General features: G+C 36.9%; 1 protein-coding gene across 2 annotated transcripts in view; it reads left to right on the forward strand.

Annotated features, from left to right (window-relative positions):
• Window positions 1-17,273, forward strand: part of Malrd1 (MAM and LDL receptor class A domain containing 1) — a 584,432-nt gene that overhangs the window by 496,510 nt on the left and 70,649 nt on the right. For both annotated transcript variants that reach the window (XM_037205982.1, XM_037205981.1), the window contains one exon: window positions 4,810-4,876. In XM_037205982.1, the coding sequence (XP_037061877.1) occupies window positions 4,810-4,876 (67 nt within the window). The remainder of the gene's footprint in view (window positions 1-4,809; window positions 4,877-17,273) is intronic.

The following is a 17,273-nucleotide window of genomic DNA, read 5'->3' on the forward strand; positions in this document are numbered from 1 at the left end:
ATATGCCAAACTGTTTAGATTGCACTTGTCTCACAGAAGGCCTTCAGATACCAATGATAGTGATTATAACAATAGAAGAAGGGATGAGGAGAAGCTGGAAATGCAGAGTGATGGAAATTAGTTTAGTTTCCTGGCCATCATAAACCTCCTCTAATAAATACAGAGATGAGTGAGAACAATTATTTAATTCCTTATATGTACAACTCACTAGTGTAAAAATGATAGAATTACACTTTCATCTTTCCAACTCTCATATATCTATCTGTATTTATATCTATATCTACCTCTCTACAGATAGATGATATGTAGGTTGATAGATGATAGATAGACAGACAGACTGATGATAGATACTATAGATAAAAAATATTCACTTAAAGTCCCAAATTCACAGATGTCATAAGTACCTGACCCCAGGTAGCACAGAGCTAAAATCAGAGTTTTGTAGCTATCCATTGTAGATGAAAGCTTTTCAAGGTCCGGCCTACCAGTTCTCAATCCCACAGTCGCTTGTAAATTATCATCCAGAGGCTTAATATTAATTACAAACTGTTTGGTCTATGGCCCAGGCTTACTGCTAACTAGCTCGTTTATCTTAAATTAACCAATTTCTATTTATCTATGTTTTGCCACATAGCCATGGTGTTACCAGTCTGCTGGCATATTACTCCTTGGGCATCAGGCCGGCATCTGCACTGACTTCACCATTCTTCCTGTATCTCTCTTGGATTTCCTGCCTGGCTCTTATCCTGCCTTACCATAGGCCAAAACAGCTTCCTTATTAACCAACAGTAGCAACATATTCACAGTGTGCAGAAAGACCACCCCACAGCAATCCATCTTTCCAGAAAAATTCCATATAGCAAATAACAGATTCCAACCTCTATTTTATTCAGAGAAAAAATAGGTACCTAGTTGCACTTAAGAGTAAAGGTTGTATCTGTGCTTGTGTGTGTGCCTTACTTTGTCCAAATTAATACATCAGAACAGGATTAAATGTAAATTCTCCCACAAATGTTGTATACATGGACTGTGTTAGCCTCCATACACAGGATCACAATAAACAAGGCCAGAGGGTTAGGGCAGTGAGAGGTCACTGTGTCCAAAGAACAAGGGCCTTGTGCTCACTATAATGTACTCTCACGTATTCTTCTATTATGTACTAGGAATAATGGGCTTCTTCATTCCTAACAAGTCATATCTGTCCCCTTTCTCATTTAATTTAGTGTTCAAAATTGCTTTGAGAAGATTAAAAATGGAAATAGTCTGTATTTCAATTTCATGATCTGAGATGAATTTGTAAAACCTTCACAGAAAAAAAAAACAAACATCTGCAGCTCTGTGAAAACACCAGCATTGAGGCTAGGGAAGTAGCTCAGTCTATAAAGTGCTTGCTGTGAACACTCACGGAGAAGAGATGGATCCACAGAAACCACACAAAAATAAATAAATAAAATGCAAAATACCTGGCATGTAGATAACTTCTAATCTAAGTCCTGTGGAGGCAGAAACAGGTGGGTGCCTTGTTGGTGAGTTGAAGGCCATTTAGAGTCACTGTGTCAAACAGAGTTAAACAATAAACAACAATGGAGCCATTGAAGAGATACTTGTGGAAGAACACCCGACCTTATCCTTTGGCCTCCACGTGTATCTTTCTCTAGTCAGCACCCATGTTCTTTCCCCAGCACTTCATTGGCTACCACAAGGAAACATGTACCAAGGTTTCTATAGCATCATGGTGATATGCAAGGCTGCCTTATTCATTGTGATCACAGTGAATGTTAGTGACTCCAGAAGGAACTGGGCAATGGTTGTCCTGTGGATCATGATGTGATACCTGAGAGCATCACACTTGGATGTTGTTTTTGTTGTTGTTCTTGTTTGTTTTGGTTTTGGTTTGGGTTGGTTGGTTGGTTTTACTTTTTGTAATAGTACAAAATCATTACTTGAGAAAGACTAAAACTGTACTTAGGAGAAATAGGTAGTGTAGTCAGAAGATTTCTCTGGTCCCTCCCAGCCCCGTGGTTCCTCAGTCCCTTATAAAACAATCACTCAGAGGCTTAATATTATTTACAAACTATATGGTTTATGGCAGGCCTCTTGCTAGCTAGCTCTTATATCTTAAATTAACCCATTTCTATTCATCTATGTTTTGCCACATGTGCTGTGGCTTACCGGTCTGCTGGCATGTTGTTCCTTGGTGGACAGACTGGTGTCTCCCCAGACTCTACCTTTTTCCTTCCTATCTCTCTCCTTTCCTGCCTGCCTCTAAGCTGCTTTGTCATGGGCCAAAGCAGCTTATTTATTAAACAATGGGAACATATATTCACAGCATACAGAAAGACATCCCCCAGCAAAGGAGAAAATGATTGTGTCTCATTGTGTCCTGTTGATTATTGGGCTCCTTTTCTCAGAGCATCTGCTTTCTTGTTTCTGAAGGAAATTTCAAATATGGTCTGTTCAAGGAGGCACATCACTATAAGGAAAGATGGCTTTTTACTCTCCTTGCCAATTCTATAGCCTCTATTTAGTTAAATCAGACCAAGGGAGGCCAAAATGGAAAGATACTACTAGGAAAGCAAATTATTGCAATATTTGGAAACCCCAAATGGCACTTGATACTACATACTAAACACATGGTATTTTCAGACACCCTTCCCCCAACCCCCCCACACACACTTTCTCCTTCCCTAATGCTTTTGGAATGTTCTTTGACCGGCAGGACAATCTTTCCTTCAGTGTTCTACTTTAACCCACAGTGTCTGCATGAAATTTCTATTTCTTTATTTTTTCTTCATAAATAATCTTTTCTGTTCCCAAGTAAAAGTTTATTCCCCCCTCTCCTCATTAAGCTTTGGTAAGTCCTATTGGTATGCTTTCTTGGCATCTATATCAATGACCATAAAGAAAGCTTCAAATTTGTGTCTCTAAGCCATATTTCATATGGGTCAGAGCTGCAGATTTCAGTGCCATAGAGAATCATGGAGTACATCCCTTTGCATGCCCATTAACCAGATCAACACAGCATCATCTCTCCTTGTCTAATTTTCCTTCCTCATCAGTCATTCAACTATGTGAATGGAACCAACAGCTTGCCAGTGGCCCAGCCAGAAACTGGAACATCATTCTCTACTCTTCTGAATAATCATGAAACTACTTCAACTTCTGAATCTTAATTGCTAATAAATTTGTACAGTTCTCACCCCTCTGTCCCAACCCTAGCCTTTAGGGAGCAGCTACTTCTTTGCAGATTATTACAAAGGACTCTTAACTGGGTCAGCTTTATTCTTGATCTGCCTCTTTACTGGATAGACTGCCGCCAATGTTTTCTTTCTAAGCAAGAAGGTGCCAGGTCCCTTCTTAAAGGCCTAGCTTCCATAAATCTATATGCTTTGAACTCCTGTACACCCGACCCTCATATTATCACAAATCCAACCAGGATAAACTCCCCAGCCCCATTCTTCAAACACACTGAATTCATTTTTGCAAGACTAGTGGTCTCTACACTTACCTTCACACAAGTGTATGATTGCCAATATAAGTGGGTCCTGTGTGAAATGCACAGAACATGCCCTGATTTAACTAAGGTCCCATCCTTGTTACTCCTGTCAATTTTCTGTACCCATCTAAGATGCTGCATTGTTTTGCACAGTGTTTTGATGCCTCACTTACTCTTTTGCCTCCTCTGTAAGCCTGAAACATCAATGACAGCAGGCGCCATACCTGCATGTCTTTATGAAGTCATCATGACGCGTTCTCAAACATCCTCAACACAACCTAAAGAGGGTTCTGTTTTAACTCTCTTTAGTAGAGAGGAAACACACAGAGAATTTAACAGCCTTCCCCAGTATCACACAGCTACTTAGTTGAGCTGAGATTCTAACTCAGGCAACTGACTCCAGTAACAAAGGCCTCAGCAAGTATGTTAAGTTGCCAGTATCATTACTGACCACATTCTCAGGGCCTAGCTCAATGTCAGCATTTAATAGGTGGCCAGGATAAACACTGTATTATTGTATTGAAACTTAAAGGTGATAGAGGTTTTCATTAAGTATTGCAGCTATAATAGCCCAGCAGAGGAGAATAGTATCCTGAGAGAATGGCTGTGTTAAAAGAAAGCTGGGAGGAGCAAGCTTGAAACTTTGGGGAACAGAAACACTGGTCACCCTTGGTGCATCAAGGAGACAGGGTCAATCCATGCACCACTGAGAGCGAAAGCACAAAGTGCTTCTGCAGTAGAAAGTATGGGGAAAATATATGAGCTGTTTTGAAATATTTAACCTGTAAGCAGACCATCTTTGGAAATTCTAGAGGTAAACAAGGGAGTGACACCTGCAATGTAGTGCCTGGGTAAGTGGGACAAAATGGACTGTGTCAGTATCTCTCACAGACACAAAGGCAGGCCACAGGCATGCGCAGGAATGCAAGACCACCCGTGCAGAACGTTAATCCCCCATCATTCCATGGCTTCTGTGACATGTAAGAAATGTTTCAGTAAACACAAACTTAAAGTATGGTCCAAAACATCTGCAGACATCTAAGAAATAAATAGGTCGTGCCTAATCTAGGGGGAAACATCTTCTCTTTCAATAAGTCACTTGGGCACACAAAGGGCAAGAAGTATCCAGACCACCTGGGACCACTGGTCAAATTGGGAGTGAGAGGTGTGCACAGGAGGCATTTTTTGCTTTTAGTAACTAAGAAGCTGGTTATCCTCAGATATACTTTAATGCAATAACTAATACAAGTACATTCCTTTTCCTTGTAAGAATGTTGTAATCGACTGTGGCCTTTGTGATGTTTCTTTTTCAGAGTGTCCAATACATTATTGCAGAAATGGTGGCATTTGTGTGGTAGAGAATATTGGTCCCATGTGTAGGTAAGAACATTACTTAATTGCTTTTAACATTTAAGTCAGCTAACTTACTTACCAATCTTGAGGTTTGAGATGATAGAACCGTAAACCAATATATGACTAGCCAGGTGAAAATAGCGGGTTATGAAACTAATATACAACTTTCTGCACTTGTGAGATAAAAAAAAAGTGACTATATTTCAAAAAATATTGGATGCTTGATGCAATTTTGCATATTTTTTGACATTTTCTAGCATGTGGAATGTAGCATTTTAAAATTTGTGATTACCTGCTCTTGATGTTTATATGAATTTCAGAAGATTTTTGTGTTTTTGAGTTTCATTCTGTAGCCCAGGGTGATCTTGAACTTGCTGTGCTCTACTCCCCTGCCTTAGCCTCCAAGGGCTGTGTTCAGTGGAGTGAGCTACCACACTTGGCGCAGAGGATGTTTTCCTGATACAGTTCACCGGTTTCATATGTAGCTAGTGTCTGCAATTTTATTCTTTATTTTTTATTTCAAATCCCATATTTCTCTTTCACAATAATAAAGGATAGAATTAATTCTTAAGTAAGGCTATCTTCTGACTTGTCAATGAGTGTTTGTGAAAAGATTAAAGGTTGAAATAAGAGGCCATTTGCATACTCAGAGCAAAAATAAACAAAAACAGGCCTTGTGAGTTCTTTTGGGAATTACTCATATTGCATATCAAAGTTTCTTGATTTTTTTTTTTTTTTTTACTCAGCCTGTAGGGAATTGTGCAAAAAGTTTCATAAACTCCAAAGGAAATGATGCATATTGCATTATATTTGTGTTTATGACTTTTTAATTTAGCACAGCACTGTATATATTACTTTGCTTATTGCAAAATCTTTTGAAGGTTGATATTCAAATTATAATGAAACACACAAATATCTAGAAAACACTCATTAATATCTATTTACATTCTTAAAGTCTTTCGAGTTGGCACTCCTATCTTAGAATAGGTAGCTTGTTTCTGTCTGCTGGAGAAGACTGGGGGCCCTACCCTTCCTTTTTGACCTACTAGCTACTGAGGCATTCTAGAGGCAGGGCAGTCGCTGTTTTTAGTTGTGTGTGCATTAGTGATCCCACCAGGCTCCAGTGGGTAGTTTCAATCTTATGGTAACAGAGATGACCCTGATTAAACTCACTAAGCTTCTAGATAACAACAAGAACAACAACAAAAGTCATGAATGTAGGGGGTGGGGGGAGAGAGAGAGAGAGAAAGAGAGAGAGAGAGAGAGAGAGAGAGAGAGAGAGAGAGAGAGAGAGAGAATGCGCACTTGTGTGGTGTGTGCTGGGGATGGGGTAACAGAATGGTAGGGAGATTAGTGGAGTGATTATCATCAAGATGTGCATTATACATGTATGAAATTGTCAAAGAACAAATGCAGTAAAAGCTTTAAAAACAAACAAATACAATCCTCCAGGCAATGAGAGAGCTCAAAGAGTAAAGGCACTTTACAGCCAGGACTAAGAACCTGAGTTCAGACCTGAACCCTGGGACCTACATGGTGAAAGGAGAGAACTGATTCTCTGAAGTGGTCCTCTGACCTCCACAGGCATGCAGCAGCATACATGAGCCCACTCAGAGGCTTGTGCACATACACACACACACACACACACACACACACACACACACACACACACACACATTCTCTCTCCTGTGTGTGTGTGTGTGTGTGTGTGTGTGTGTGTGATCTTAATATTGATAAAACTGAATTTCAAGTGAGTTTCTTAAAGTGGGTTTTTTTGCTTAAATGTAATTGATTTCACATCTCAGAATTATACTTTTTCTCATATTATTTAGCATATAAGTTTATCACAATTATTTGATCCAGAGATGGGATGCATATTATTAATTGCTAAAATCTCCCCAAAGGGACTGAGAAAGCTGCCATATGATGCTTATTAGACGTCAGCTAAATGGATGATGCTATTTAATGTCAACTGTTTACAGTAAGGCTGTTTGTCCTGTTGTCCTCTTCAACCCTGTTGAACTGGAAAGCTCCCGGACTTTAGATAGTCTCAGCTGAGCAAGCAAGAGCTTTGCATTCTTGGCAACCTTCTCAAGTACTTAAATAAACTTTAGCAATTGAAATCCAGATGGAGAAGAACTAAATTTATTTCTCTCAAATGCAAAGCTCAAAGGTGGAGGACAAGATATGACAAAGGACCGAGAGGCAGATGGGATTTCAGGGAGGAAATAGGTAGAGCAAAGTGTAAATGTACTACTGCCAAGGAGGTCCAAAGAGTATATTAACACATTGTTTGTAAATCAAGTACTATTTCAAAGAAAGTAACTTCAATAACAATGACTATATTTTTGGTTGTGAGTCTAGCCTTTAATGACTGAGCCATCTCTCCAGCCCAAACCATGTCTCAAAAAACCAAAATAATAATAATAATAATAATAATAATAACAATGATTATGAGCAATTTCTTATAATGGTCCCACATGGTTATAGAAACATAGATGTGTAAAAAAGAAAGCTAGGAATCGGCATCTAATGAAAAACTCAGTGGAAAGAAACCAGAAATAATACATTCAAATCTGTCAGCAATTATTATAAATATAAATATTACAGTCAACTAAAACACCAACTATGTCAAATTTGGAGATGCATACATAATATACACTTATACCCATAAAGAATGATACATATATACTATATATGTATATATAAATATAATATATGTTTTTATCTAACTTATATTTTAAATAAAAAACATGCCAAGAAGAAAACTGAAAAATCAGGGAAAACAATTGGGCAAAAAGAAATGAAGAAAATTGGTGTAATCTTATATATACGAAAGCAAATACTCAAACTATATTGTAAACATATTTTAATGAGAACATATAGTGAAATTAAAATTAATACTCTAAAATGCTAAAACAGGCAAAAGTTCTTATGTATCAAACACTATAAGAACCAAATAAAGAAGGCAAAAATTTCCATTCTCAAAGGAAAAACAAAAAACTCTACAGACACAGCAAATACATTCATGCAATTTTCATTGTTTTGTCATAACAGCAAAGTCCCATGGATAGTGTGACCAAAGTAATCACTTACTTGACTAAATAAGAAAGTTTAATAAAATGCTAGAAGTTATTTCTTGACCTATTTATGTCTTTTTTAAAATAAAATAGCATCAATGGAAATAAAAAGAGAAAAATAGCCTTTGGGCATTATAAGTATCATTCCTAGATAATCCTACACTAAATGTCTATCTTACAACTTACATAAAAAGAGCCAGTGAGATCAGTGGGTAAAGAGTTTCATGTATCCTGACCACCTGAGTCCAATCCCAGGAAGAAGAGATAATCCACACCATCCATGCCATAAGACTGTCTGACCTCCACACCTCCAAATGCACTATGCACCCACCCACACCCTACCCACCTACCCACACATACACACACACACACAAACTAGACTTGCTAAAAATGAAACAGAACATAGTAACTCCTCCTCTGTCATCTTTAAAATTGGCAATATTTTAGGGTAGATCATATTTTCTTACTGATAATAAAGATCATAATTTTCATTATCTTTCCATTATAGGCACACAACACTTGATGTGTCAACAGATATTTGAATAATGTACTAACCAAAGAATAAATGAAGCAATGAATGAATGAATTGCATTTATGCAAATGAGCTATTTGCAATTTCACAGAAAATATCATTTTGCTAAAGTATGTTCTTTAATGTACTAAGATATAAATTCATTATGTCATCATAAGGCCAATTAGCAGTCACAAGTGAATGATTAGGGAATTTCCAAGTCAGTAGAAACAACATATTGAGAAGCACATGATGTGTTTATTATGTGATCAGAAATTAGGACTTTCTGACAATGACAGAAGAGGGTGCTCTTAAACTAGGAATATCTTTCTGACTCAGCTGCCTGACCTTGCCACATGAGAACACAAATTTTATTTACAAAGCCACTGTTTAAAAAACTCAGTTTATGAACACTTTCCCTTTCCTTCTTTTACCCTTCTTTTATTGAAAAAAAAGGGGGGAATAAAATAAAAATAACTCTTAATTCCAAAGAGAATAAGTACTTTTAAACATTTGGGATTGTTTAAACCTAACCCTGTACAACACTTTAAGACATTCAAAGTCTATGTATAAAAATAGACAACAAAATACTAAGAATCAACTGATATAAAACAAAATTCCTTGAATTAATTCAATTGTTAGAAATTTGGAAAAAACAAATTAAAAAAGAGAAATAAAAATGATCAGTTCTCAAGTGAATATAGATTTTAAATGCAAAAATATTATGACTGCTTGGGAAAGGTGAGAAAATAATCAGAAGCAACTGAGATAAAGTGAAAAAAGAAAAGAGTCAGAGGAAGTAGCAGAGGTGGAAGATAATATTTGCATCCTTGAAGTCCCTGCTGAGGAAGCAGAACATGCAGAACTAATGTCTAAAAATGGAGTCGCTAGCCTTTGTATCAAGACTGAAAGCCATGGGACCAGGAGCTGTTGGTGGAAGTGCACGTCTTGGCTAGAGAACCAAGAGCTCTGATAGCAAGATCTGGTGAAGATGGCACTCTCAAGATGAGAGGGACGTATTTTCCTCCAGCGTTTTCTTCCTTCTCTTCAGGCCTTCAATAGCTCTGATGATGCCAAGCTCCCATGATAAGGATAGGTCTTTGTTACTCAGTCCACTGATCCAAACACTCTTGTAGACACAGCCAGTTTGTTGTTGTTGGGTTTTTTTTTTTAAGCCAGTTATCTGGGCATTCCTCAACTCTGTGTATTAGTGTCAGCTTGAAGTCCATTATTTTCCATGATAACTAAAAAATAATATTTAAAAATGCTACACATTCATTTACATGTTAATGAAACAATTCCATTCCTAGAAATATTTCTATTGATGAATGAGAATAACATTGCCCAACTGACTATTCATTGCAGATTTATAATAACATAAATATTGGAAATAGCATAGCTGCCTGCCTAGAGCAAAGCTATTTCATAAGCTATGACACATACCCACTAGAGTACAGTGGGAATGGGGAGTTGTTGAAGATAACCTACTGGGCCAGGTATAGGAAAGATCTCACCCAAAGAAAGTTAAAGAACAAAGAACAAATTGACTAATAGTCACAAAAATTATTATGCAGCCATTTTTTCCTTTTTAAAAGAATGAAAATAATAATCTAGAGAGTGTATTGTGAATAATTACATATAAGTATCACTTAAGTGTTTTGATATGCCTGTGGAGTTATGATGCAAACATAATATAAGTCTATAAGATAGCTGTATCTAATACGAAAATTAAAAAGTTGAGACGGTGACAGGACTGGAAAAATGTCTCAGCTGTTAAGAGTGCTTGCTGCTCTTACAGTGGACCTAGGTTGGATTCCCAGCATTCACATACACATGGTATATAGACATGCATACAGATAAAACACTCATATGCATAAAATAAAAATAGGTCTTTAAAGAGGATGAGATAGTGCAGTTAGTAATTTTTTTCTGAGACAAAACCCAAATGTCACCTAGGTCTTTGAGGCAGAATCTATGCTTGTATGGCTTTAATTGTATGGTACCTTGCCTCTTTGGAGTTTGACTCTGTGACTTCTGATTCTAGAACTGCAAGATCCCATGAGTGTAGATTTTCATCAAATGTCTAAAGTCAGCTAAGATTTATTTTCTTTCAGTTGTCTGCTGCTCTTGAACACAGTCTACCTTCTTACTTGTAGGCTTTCATGTCACTTTATTAGCTAAGAACATGCTGAAGATTGTTGTATCTACATGGTGGCTGTGTGTGTAGGTAGATCCACAGTTTGTGAATTGTTTATCTACTATTGCCTTAATTATCTCCATAGTAACAAACTATATTTCTTTACAAGGTGCCATATAGAACAAGTCAACAAAATGTAAGACCGTTGCCTCTTGATATTTTCTGAAACTCAGTGTACAAGTGCTTAAAGACTAAAGTATAGAGCCATAGCCATATGAGAGAATTACAAATGAAAATGATTGTACATTCCAAAGGTCCATTTGAAGAAGCCAACATTAGACATTCTTAAGTAAGTTTGGAGGCCATGTAGTTGAACTTTTTTCAAATCCAATAAATGGAAGAAATGGCTTCATAGAGTAATAAAAATTAACAAGATGAGCCCAAATAAGAATAAAAGTTTATTATATTTATTGATACAGGAGAATTTAAGTCAAAGGTATCCTTCTCTCTCAATTTACTTGTATTTTTAATTTCAAAAATTTGGAAAACATGACTGTCATTAAAAATATATTGTATTACTGAAAGGTGATGAAAACGTTATCCCCATAAATGGGATAATCATGTTAGGTAATGTACATTTTAAATAGCTGGATTTAGTCACTCCACAATGTAAATATACATAAAAATATCATGTTAAATAAATACATGCAAGTTAATTTTTCAACTTGAAGACTAATATTTTATTGAAAACTTTTTTTTCTGAAAAAAAAAAACATAATGAAGGAATAGCTTTCAGGCATTTAGATTATTACCTTTACTCAAGAGATTTTACCCAAAGGGGCAAGCAAGAAAGACATAGATCCTAACCATATTGACAAAAAGAAAACACAGAGAGAGAGAGAGAGAGAGAGAGAGAGAGAGAGAGAGAGAAATACTTTGCAGACATTGACAGCCTAGACAAATTAATTAGAATGAGAAAAGAGTTTGACATTGTAGCTAGACACAAGATAAATATACAAGACTGGGCTGGCTTTTTAAAAATAATAGCAATGATTGAACAAGGAAGCTGTCAGTCTATTTAGAAACAGGAACAATATCACAATATTTACTATATGCAAGGCTGATAAATAACAGCATAATTAACCAAACAAAGCTGAAACGTTCAAAGAGAGGAACTTCAAAGATGACTTCAAAGACAGATGGGGGGAAAGTATGCAAACCACTCTCTAATTCTCTCAGTGTTCAGTTCCTTATGACAGTGAGCGAAAGAAAATCAACGAACTCGTCTAGCTAATCAATCCAATTAGCATGCTGTCTCTGCATTCAATTTTTAAAACAAGTAAAGGGATATAAAGGTTCACCTGGAAACATAAGCATAAAGCTGAAAGCCATAATAAGAGTTAGGAAAGACTCCAAAGCCAGAAGATTACATTAAATACTGGAAAGCTGAAAAGAAATAGACAAAAAAATATTGGAACAAAATAATCTATTTATATAGGTAATATAATTGCATGAGAAGTAAAATTCTAAGTTAATGTAAATGAGTAGGTTGAACTATCCATTCATTAGTATTGGGACAAATAGCCAACTACGATTTATTTTTTAAATTTATATACAAGCATTGCTTATAATTATTTCTGACATCATATACAAGAATTACTTTAAAACTTTTTAAAGGTATAAAGAGGGAAACAAAATTCTTAGGGAAATAATGGAAGATTTTGTAAAATTTTGTTTGTCTTTTTCAAAGCAGACATATAAACAATTAACAGCTGTAAGAATGAGTTATCATGGAAACCTCTTGAACAAAATTAAAACTGCAATACAGTGATAGACACCAGGAACAGAGTTTAAGAGCAAAAGTTACCAGCCAAGAAAAAAAATAGATTACTCTCTCAAAACAAAAATAAAAGATATAATAACTAGACAATGATTATTCTCAAAAATAATATATAAATGGTTAATGTGTGTTTGAAAGCAGTTCAACAAGTAATAAACAATGTTAGTAAATGAAACTACTAAATTGCTAGTTTTATGTGCTGTTGAAATACCATATACAAACCCAGTGTATAGTGATAGCCACCATTAATCAAAATATATCCACACTAGCTTGTATATAAAGCTTGTGGGCATGCAACTTTGAAATATCCTTAAGAAACTGAATACACAGTAGGAAGAAAAACAGAATTGCCTAGAAAAACAAAGTGCTAACATCAATTTGAAAATTTAAGATAGAGTATATACTAACTCAAGAAACTCAATCTTGGAAATTAAAACAAACATGTTATTGAGATATATAAACACAACTCTGTTGATTGTCCCTATTAAGTCATAGGGCCCCACTGAAGACAGATGGAAGTGATCAATGTAGTATTCTGAAACACTGTGTAACATTTTAAATGTAGAAAGCACAAATTTTGTCATAGAGAAGTTTCAATATTATTAGAGCAAATATAGAAATTCCAAATAGTAGATTTTTTTTAAAGTCCTATTCCTTGAAGGAGAAAGTGTATAAGTATGTACATATTGAACTATAATGAGTAGTTGGTGATCTCAAAAGAAATTTGCTGTAAAGAAGAGAGAGTCCACATTTTAATCTCTATAAATTAATTTTAACAGGCTCTGAATTTGTTACTTACAAAAGTGATTTTTCAAAATTTTACTTACAAAAAAGCAGAATCAGATGTACATGTCTATCCCTCATTTTTCTTCCTGTTGTCAGAGAGCATTACACACTTTCTACCCCAGGCCTGGCCAGCCAATCCTGGCCTGTTAGGAATGCTGTTACCATTAAAGCAAAAGTCTGTTCTCAGCAAGCTCTTTGAGTCTCCTCCATGCCTCACTCCAGAGCTGAGGTCTGATTTTTATCATACGCACCACTAGCCATGATCATAGAAAGCACAAGTGGCTGGAGAGATGGCTCAGCTGTTGGCCTTCCAGAGGACCCAGGTTCATTTCCCAGCACCCACATGGCACTCATAACTGTCTGTAACTCCAGCTTCAGGGGATCTGACACCCTTACACCTATTTACATAAATAAAAATTTTTAAAAAGCACAATTACCTAGTTTTCTTTTGCTGTGCCTTTCTTGATTGAGTCTCACAGGGTGCTTATAGACTTAGTCTAGTCTCCAAAATTGCATTCAGGTTTCCCATGCAGGCTCAGTGAGCTTTCAAGCAGAAAGCTGAGTTGCTTTGGCAATTGGGTGTCTGCCCCTCTTGCGTGACCCATCACCTTTCAAGGAAAGCATTCTCCTAGGAAGGACATGACCCAGATTCCACTCACTGGTCATGGCTGACAGGGATTTTTAATCTAGATGTTTTCCAAGGTCTCTGCTAGGACCTGACTATTAAGTAGATATTTCTGTTTTCTGAGAAGAAAAGTAGTGGGTTATTTCTGGGACAGTATCTACAGCCAAACAACTTGCTTTAAAAGACAGAAAAATCAGAGTTCACACAGCTCCTTCATCCATCTTCAGACAGCTGCATAGGGGATGCTTCATAACCAACACTATTCTTACCAGTTTCCTCACATGAGCACAAGGAAGCTTTAATGGATGCATTTTATTGATAATGATATCTTTTCTTTCAGTGTTGTGGTGTGTGTATGTTTGCATGTGCACGTGTATAAATGTGTGTGTGCGTGTGCATGTGTGTGTGTGCATTCATGTGTGTGTGTGTGTGTGTGTGTGTGTGTGTGTGTGTGTGTGTGTTTATGTGTGTCCAAGCACTCTAGTCCATGGAATTGGGGAGAAATCCCCAGGAGAGACACTTAAGAGACCTGAATGTCTAAGAGTCTGACAACAAGTTATTCCTCCATTTCAATTACACAGTTTCCCAAAACAGGCTCCCTGGTGGCTGTGGGATGGCAGGCCATCCTGCTATGTCCTGATTCTACATAGCTTTTCTTCCTGATCAGCCAGCATGAGTTTAGCTATGTCACAGTGGAGTCCTTTGTGCAGTTGCTAGGTGGACGAGCTCAGCCTTACAGAAGAAAAACCTAGCAAATGGGTGAGATGTTTTGAACTTACCCTCTGACCAGTGAAATGTTGACAGACTTGAGTAGCTCAATGCATTTTAGTTTTGAAACTCCTCTGGAACTCTTCTTAGCCCCTGAAAGCACTGGTCTGTGTTTGCCATTGCACTAAATCTATTGTCTGCCTGCAACCCTGAGATGGAGGAGGGTCCCTGTGCATTCTTCAAGGAAAGACTTATTTTTCTGCTTTCCCCAGGAGAGTAAAGGAGGTAATGAAACTGGTGTACATCCCCGAGTTTAAGATGAAATAATGACTGTGATTAATAGTCAAAAATTTAAACTATGTTTATATGAACATACAACTTGGTATTAAGTTCCCAAATGCATGTCTTGACTTTATCATTTGGGACACAGAGTTAAAGCACACAGTTGATCACTTCCTAGGAAGACTTTTCTTGACATCACCACTGTCCTGCCATTCTGAGGACAGCCGTGGCATGCTTTCTGACTGTACTTGGGGAAATCAAATTTTACAGTAACAACAGCTTCCTCATAAAACACCATTTGGTAGATATAATTAAGAAACACCTTTCTTATTCTAGTGTCAGAATGAGAATTTGTTTAGCTCAAATAAAGACTCCAGTAATTGAAAAGAAGGATTTACCTATGTTGTGCTTTTCCATTTGTTGGAATTTAAAATGATATGTTAATAACTTTCCCCATAGCCACGTAAATTGTAATAATGATCTTTTGCTGTTGTTTATGTATTTAACTGAGCTGAATAAACATGAGTTATAGATATAAAAGAAGAGATGTGTTGATAAATGTGAGGAGTATATTACTTTTGCCTTTCATAATACACTGGAAAAAAATCACCCTAGTACACACACACGCACGCACGCACGCACGCACGCACGCACGCACGCACGCACGCATGCACGCACGCACACGCACACTTTATTTTATGAAAAATATCACAATGTGTGAATCTTAGTCTTGCTGATGCAATGATATACAGGGAGGAAGATTGCACTTAGGGTTGGAATCTGCTTCAGCATTATTTGATAAACATATAATAGCATTAATGATAAACATAAACATAATGCAGGCAGGGACCAGCATGATGAGGATATACCTAAAACGCCTCAAATCACAAAGTTGTCAGGAAATGATTTATTGAAAGAACTCTAAGGACAAAAAGAGATACTGAGGCTTCTAGGGACTGACAGCTATAGAAAAAACAAGGGGAGGAGCTTGGCTAAGCAGCCTCTCAGGAGATGTGATTGGGATTCGAACCAGCTACTGCTCTGAAGAACATGCTGAAAGAAGACAAGGTGCATCTTAAAGTTGATCTTGATAGAGGCAAACATTCAAAGTGTTCCTCTGGCCTCTGTGTACATATGCACACACACGCATGCACGCACGCACGCACGCACGCACGCATGCACGCACGCACATATATGTATACACATAAACCATGTTTTATTCAGCTTTCTGTTTTTTGGGTGTTTGTGCATGTGGATGCATGTGTGCATGCCTGTGTGTGTGTATGTGTGTGTGTGTGTGTGTGTGTGTGTGTGTGTGTGTGTGTGTATAACATGACAAAATACCTAAGTTGAATCAACACACAGAAGGAAAGTTTCATCTAGGTCAGTTTCTGGTGTTGGTCCATGTTGCCTTGGCCCAGTTGCTTGTGTTTGAAGATCATGGTGGAGGCGTTGACAGAGGGGAGGTGGTCAGCACATGTTGTCATGAAGCAAGAGGGAAAAAGAAGGGAGTAATATCCTCATACACCTTCCAAAGTTGGCCACAATGGCTTAGTCTCCCTAACTAGGCAGTACCCATGAAGTTCCCACTTTTTCTCAGTGGTGCTATCAATTGGGGACCAAACTATCAACACATGAGCTTTTAGGGAACATTTAAGATCCAATACACAGTATGACATTAACAAGAAAAAATAATTAAAATAGAAATGTTAAAACATCAGAAATATTAAAATGTAACACCTTACAATAGACAAAATATATGTTTCATTAATTCTTTTGTTTGAGACACTAAGGGTTGCAGCCTGGGTCTTGTGCATGCTAAACAAGCACTCCACCACTGAGATGTATCCCTAGTCCTTGAAAACTATTTGTGTGTGTGCGTTCGTGTGTGTGTGTGTGTGTGTGTGTGTGTGTGTGTGTGTGTGTTTGTGATGTGGGGGGTCACATGTATCACAATACATATGTGAAGTTCAGCAGACAAATCCCTGAGGTCTTTTATTTCTTTCTCCATCATTTGGATATTGGGAGTCAAACTTAGGTTATCAGACTTACACAGCAAATACCTTCACCCACTGACTCTTCTTGCTGGCCCCAAAATCACTTTTCTAATAAATGAATTGTATTATTGGTTTTAGACAGTTCAGCTATGTGCTTCTTAAATTGATAGATACAAAAAGTTTGAGAAAAGTAAAAGAAAAATGATAAAAGCAAAACTAATTAAAATAAAGTTGATAAGAGTGTTGAACAATAGAAAGTAAGTCCAATATCCTTTTAACAGAGCTGGAATAGAAAAGGACAATATAGAGATAAAAGTAGTTTCTAAAACAATTTCTCACAAACTTAATATAAACATATAACCTCAAAATAAATATATATAGAAAAATTGATCAAGTCATAGGAAAAATAAATTTCCAAGATTTAGATAATAGTATCTAATTTAGGAGATATGTGTATA

This window comes from Peromyscus leucopus, chromosome 5 (genome assembly GCF_004664715.2).
Source record: "Peromyscus leucopus breed LL Stock chromosome 5, UCI_PerLeu_2.1, whole genome shotgun sequence".
NCBI classification, from domain to species: Eukaryota; Metazoa; Chordata; class Mammalia; order Rodentia; family Cricetidae; genus Peromyscus; species Peromyscus leucopus.